The sequence below is a fragment of the Octodon degus genome, unplaced genomic scaffold, assembly GCF_000260255.1.
Source record: "Octodon degus isolate 3935 unplaced genomic scaffold, OctDeg1.0 scaffold00072, whole genome shotgun sequence".
Taxonomy (NCBI): Eukaryota; Metazoa; Chordata; class Mammalia; order Rodentia; family Octodontidae; genus Octodon; species Octodon degus.
The window spans coordinates 1,480,200-1,486,593 of NW_004524648.1; the positions used below are offsets into that span (position 1 = coordinate 1,480,200).

The 6,394-nt window shown below is 44.0% G+C and overlaps 1 protein-coding gene across 1 annotated transcript in view; it reads right to left on the minus strand.

The window, feature by feature from the left end:
• Positions 1-2,208: 2,208 nt before the first annotated feature.
• Positions 2,209-6,394, minus strand: part of Rpa1 (replication protein A1) — a 69,295-nt gene continuing 65,109 nt past the window's right edge. Inside the window, exons 16-17 of the mRNA XM_004635470.2 lie at positions 4,288-4,374; positions 2,209-3,072 (exon numbers count right to left, since the gene is read on the minus strand). Coding sequence (XP_004635527.2) covers positions 2,968-3,072; positions 4,288-4,374 — 192 coding nt within the window. The 3' untranslated portion in view covers positions 2,209-2,967. The remainder of the gene's footprint in view (positions 3,073-4,287; positions 4,375-6,394) is intronic.

Sequence of the window (6,394 nt, forward strand, 5' to 3'; positions counted from 1 at the left end):
TCTTTTTTTTTTTTTTTGGCAGAACCAGGGATTGAACTCAGGGCCTTGCGCTTGCCAGGGAAGCTCTTAATCCACTGAGCCATCTCCCTGGCCCCATAATTTTTTTTTTTGGCGGAACCGGGGATTGAACTCAGGCCCTTGTGCTTGCCAAGGAAGCGCTTATTCCACTGAGCCATCTCCCCGGCCCCTATTCTATAAGACAAAGAGCTACCAAACCGTGTAACAAGGTAGAGGGTAAAACCATACCAAACCTAACTTCTCTTTGAGAGGAAGAAACAATCAACTTACTAGGGGAGCCAGGAAGATGGCGCAGTAGAACAAGTGCTTCCCTAGCAAGCGCAAGGGTCTGAGTTCAATCCTCAGTTCCACAAAAACCAAAAACCAAAACAAAAACCTCACTAGGGGAACAGTGGCCTAACAAGTAGAAAGGAGGCTGAACAACCTGTTTTTGCCTTCCATAAATAAAATCTGGCAGGCATATAACCCAAGAAACACAAGTCAATATAAACCTTTATATGCTGGGCTGCCAAACTTCACTTTTGGACAGTTTATTAATTATGTAGTCAATAACCATGGGTTTCATTAGTGTATTAAATACCACGATCAATATTATTTATATTTTTTTGAATACAGGCCACTCAGGAAAAAGTGGGGGAGGGGAACAGGCTTTTGACCCTGTAGTTCAAAAAAGTCAGAGCAGCACACTAGAGATTAGCAAGGCCTTAATGGAAAGCATAAAACACTGAAAATATGGACAGAAATCAGATTATTACCTTTTTATATTTTCTTCTACCTCTTTCACAAGGAGACGGGAGGGAATTCAAGAACCATTTAAAATAAGGCAAATGATTAGATTTTTTCCCCCTAATTGCTTAACGCTGATGTCATGCTGCACATAAAATAAACATTGATCTCTAAGCGAAAGATAAGAAATAGAACATGAACAGCCTTTTGAGGTAAACTATATCCAGGAGAATTCTACAAACTGTGGGCCAGAATCTACTTAGGCAACCCTCTGGGACCTAAATCTCTTAAAAGCACAACAGTGGAGCCAATTTCTGAGGCAGCTCCGCTGGTGATGTGATTTTTTAGTAGGGAAATCTGTTAAACATCCTCCCTCCAGGGAGCCCCCCCTCCTCCTGGAGTTCTAATCACATCCATGTAGATGTGCTGGTTTTGTCACTACCACTGCGGAAAGTGTGGGAGTGGCCCAAGGCTCTCTGGAAGCTGGCGTGGCTGCTGGTCAGTCCTCACTGCATAGACAAGGCACACCAGGGAGAGGAGGGAACACAGGAAGTAGTAGATATAAAAGACCAGTTACCAGGCTGAAGACTAGATTACCACGTCCAACCCACAATTTGTCAATCCAGAACAGTGTTGAAGACTGTAATTTTCTAGTCAATGCTTTATAAGGTCAGACAGGAAAGAGCTTCTATAAAAACTGTGATCTAGCAGAATCAAGCGCAGCCCAATTCCCATCCCAAGGCTAGGGAAGGGTAAGGAGGGAGGCGTCCTGACCGTCAGTGGTCCAGAGGGATTCCTGTCTCTTCTTAATCATGGGACCATCCTGCCTAGGGCTGCCACCCTACTCCAAAGCAGACAGACAAGGACCAAACAGATCACGCACCATCGTTCTTTGGCTCCACAGAGCCCTACTAAGGTGCACTTGCATGAATTAAAAACCAGGGCCTATAGTTGCAGGGGGGACTACAACACCGCCTGGCTACTTGAGAGGGATGCGCAGCACATGCCAAGCAGTGGTTTGCAGCAACCGGATAATTAATATGATTAGGAACACACAGAGTACGTGTGCTCTTGCTGACTGAAAAGCCCAGCAGCATAATTACTGTTTCCTTACTTGCTCACTGTCTGTATACATTTCAAAGCCTGGCTGCTGTTAGACTGCTGTGTAAACATCAATAAAATCCCAAAGTGCCAGATCATCAACATTCTTGGGCACAATGGCTTTTTCTTTTGTGTTTTCATTCTTTTAAAGATGCATTTCAGGGTTGCAAACATTAGGGAGAATGATCTTCAGGCCTTGAACTAATCCGAGTCTATAATGAGTTAACATCTCTCCCAAGTGAACATTTATTATGAAGGCTAATTAATTGCTTTCCAGTTTCGAGAACCCTTCGCATGGAGAAAGTGGGATTCATGAGCAAAGGATATACTGTTTATTAAAACAAAGCACAGGGAAAAAAGGACTCAGCCTTTTAAAATCCTTTTTAACATATCTTTAATCAAGAAGTAAAACATAAATGCAAGAAGTACGTACAGGTAGGAAAAATGTACAGTCACCAAACGAAATGCAACATTAATTGAAGTGGAAACTCAAGCACTGCTTTGTAGTTGCCTGGATGTCCCCAGGGAGCAGCAAGTCAATGCTTATCAGCCATCCTCAGAAGAGACAATTCTGATTAATATCAGACCTATCTGACTCAGTCTATTAAATCTATTAAACCCTGAAGGAAGGATAGTCTTCAGATATAAAGATAAGCCTTTGATTAATAATTCTGCCCCATTGCCATTCCAAGCATTAACAACTACATGGCACCTCTAGAAGAGAGTGCCTTTGAATTCTAGGAAGACGCACTTCCTCAGTATGCGCCCCCAAGACTCCCAGGAGGAGCCCAGTTGTACAGGTGTCACCACTGCAGAAGCAAAGCCCTGGCAACATAGTATTTCCACTGTTTGCGGAGTTGGGGTCAATTACTTGTGACATAATTCCTGCTTGAAGATAATGAAATCTTACTAAAATTGACAGAAGCCTGAAGACAGAGGGAGGGCCTGGGGCTCTGCTACCTGTTGTGGACTCCCAGGGCTGATGGTTTACACCACCGCTCTTGGAGCACAGCGTCCTCTCTCTACCAACTGCCCAAGGTGCTTGCAGAGGGGAAACTGAGGTGGGAAGAAATCAGCTCTGTTTCAGCTGTTTTCAAACTTCTGCCCAGTGCGTGTGACTCCTCACATCCCTGCGTTTCTTCTTATGTTGGTGATCAGCCTCCTGCCATAGTCTCTGTAGTCCACAGGCTTCACATCCATCACGGTGGCCTTAATTCGAGACTCATCCTTTGAAGAGAAGAGTGGTCTGTCAGTGATGGGCGCTCCAGCATGGAGCAGCAGCGATAACCCTCTTTGCTTCTGTGGGTTCAAGGGGCCCAGCAGGAGCAAAGGGACATGTTGGATTCAGAGTTCAGCAGTTCCCACAAAGAAAATACTGGGAGCAAGAGCCTAGCAGAGAACCTCCAAGGCTGGGACAGCAGCCAGATGCCCTCTGAGTACGGGCTCTTTCCCCGAAATGAGTGAACCCGGCAGCTGGCAACGGTACTGGCAAGAGTCTTCCTGTTTGTATATTTAGCTCTGTGGGTGAAACCGAGCCTTTAAGAGGCAGAACAGGGTGATGCCCAGAGGCTACACGGTCTGGCCAGGGGCCATCACACCTCTGCATGACCGGATACGCCGAAGTTTACAAGCACGGATAAGAGGAAAGCTTAAACGCTGGACTGCCTGGATCAGAACCTTAGCTGCACACTTGCTGGCATATGATTTTTGGCTGCAAACCCATTTCCTGAGTGCCTACATCTTTTCATTGGTAAATGGAAGGTAACAATAGTTCAATTTTGAAGGTACTATAAGGATCGAGTGAGAAAACATGTCAAGGATGAGCACGACAGTGCTCAGTAAATGTTTAGGCTGCATGGCATCTATTATGGCCAAGTGAAGGAATTTTCAAGGTAATTTTAATAGCATGTGGTCTTTGTTTCATACACTGATTTTTTTCTAGAATCTAAATTTATGGGAGATAAGGCCAGGTAGATAGCTCAGTAGAATAAGTGCCTGCCTGGCAAGCACAAGGTCCTGAGTTCAATCCCTGGTACCGAAGGGGGGGAAATCAATAAATTTATAGAAGATGGAAATGTGCTACACACACTTTTTTTTTTTTTGGTGGAATCGGGTCTTGAACTCAGGCCCTTGTGCTTGCCAGGGAAGCGCTTATTCCACTGAGCCATCTCCCTGGCCCCCACACACTATTATTTTTGTTTGAATACAAACAAAAGACCAGGTTTCAACAGAAAAGGCCACAGAGCACTCCACCCTAAATGCTTAGACAAGACACTGAATTTAAGTCATCCGAAAATGGAGTTAGTAACTGTTCTGCAGCACAGAAGATTTCGTGAGTAATGGGCTCAAGGGCTCAGCACGGGGCCTGGCACCAGCCGGTGACTGCCCAAACTGGCTCTGGAATGCTGCTGAGGGGTTCCCCACCCCAAGCCCTGTACTCACATTATAGGTCTCCAGTTTGACCCTGATTTTGAATGTGAAAGATCGAAAGTTGGCATGCTGGAAAACTTCCTCAAATGCCTGCTCGTTCTACAAAAACAAATAGAAAACTTCACACATGGAAACTACCAGGCTATCTCAGAAATACCTATAAGATTTTTAAAAAGATATTAAGAAAATGATCACCCCCAGTTGCTTGACATTATTAGGAATGACTAATTTACAGGTGATGTCCACAACATACAACTATTTAAGGAGAGTTGCAATATAAATGAAAATAATCCGAAGTTCTTCCCCAGTGTCCACGGGGGCTTAGGCCCAGGACTCTCTCCACCCCTGGGGCACACCAAAATCCAAGGATGCTCAAGTATATGCCCACAAGAGCATGGATCTTTCTGTCTACTTTAAATCTGGATTGTTTAGCAGGCCTAACACGAAGTAAAATGCATGAAAATGATTGTTATCCTGTACTGTTAGGCAACGATAACAAGAAACAAAATTGGTACATATTTAGCACAGACACAATTTTCCCCCTAAAATGTTTTAAATTCAGAGTTGTTTGAGTTTGCAGATGCAGAGAACCGTCTGTAATTAAATTCACAGAAGCAAAATGGTGGTTGCCAGGGCCTGGGGGATGGGAGGAGTGGGGAGCTGTTTATTTAATACAGAATTCCAGTTTGTGAAGATGGTATTGGCCATAACTGTACAACAATGTGAGTGTAATTAACGCTACTTGATTGTATGTTTCAAAATGCCTATAAAGGGGCCAGGAAGATAGCTCAGTTGAATAACCGCTTGCCTGGCAAGTGCAAGGGCCTGAGTTCAATCTCTGGTTCTGCAAAAATAAGCAAACAAACAAACAAACAAACAAACAAACAAACAAAATGCGTACAAAAATTGGGTGTGTTATCACACACTTGTACATGCCTATGTTCACATTATTCTGGGAGGCTATGACAAGAGGATCAAAAGTTTAAATCCAGTCTAGGCAACTTAGTGATACCCTATCTTAGTGACACCCTATCAAAAAATATAAAGGAAATGGAGGGTATTGCTCAGTGTGTAGGCCCTAGGTTCAACCCCCAGTACAAAATAGGAAAAAAAAAAAAAAAAGATACACTTATGAATTTTGTTTATTACATACAATAATATAAAAATCATTCTTAATAAACCTTTCCAAGACTTCACTGTTTTTTTTTTTTGTTTCTGTTTTTCATAACTGGGGATTGAACTCAGACCCTTGCATTTGCAGGCAAGCACTTATTCTACTCAGCCATCTTCCCAGCCCCTCCTTTCTAAGACTTCAATTGTGATGGAACGGATCTAAAGCCTAGCATCTTTTTTTTTTTCTTTTCTTTTTTTGGCGGAACTGGGAATTGAACTCAGACCCTTGTGCTTGCCAGGGAAGCACTTATTCCACTGAGCCATCTCCCCTTTTGCTCCAAATGCCTTCAGGGCAGGTTTGGCTGGCTTGAGTTGTGGGGATCGAATCACAGCAACCTGAGCCTGACGGCTTTGTTGAAGCAGCCACTTAAAGAACTGAGCTAAGGGGCAGGCCCCCCTAAGGCCTAGCATCTTGATGAATTAAGAAATGGGTGGGATGGCTGGGAAGATAGCTCAGTGGAATAAGTGCTTGCCTGGGAGGTGCAAGGTCCTGAGTTTGATCCCTGGTACCACACATACACACACAAACAAAAGAACTGGGTGGGAAAATACTCAAAAAACTACAAATTGTCCTATAGTTCACTGTTTTAGCCTCTTATAGCTGCAGGTGTGGTGAGCAAGAAGAGAAGATAGGTGAAGTGCACAAAGGTCAGGGATGGACTAAGAACACAGTCCTCTCCTTCTCACACCCTTGAATGTTACTTGAATCTGGATGCAAATGAAAGAAAAAAAGAAGGGCCAGCGAGATAGCTCAGAGGACTAAGTGCCTGCCTAGGCAAGTGCAGGACCTGGGTTCAATCCCTGGCACCACATGCCAAGCTGGCCACTGAGTCCGGGTGTGGTGGCACACACCTGTAATTCCAGAGCTGGGGAGGCTGAGATAGGAAGATCTCTATGAGTATGAGATGCATAGTGAGATCCTATACCAAATACATTAAAAAGAGAA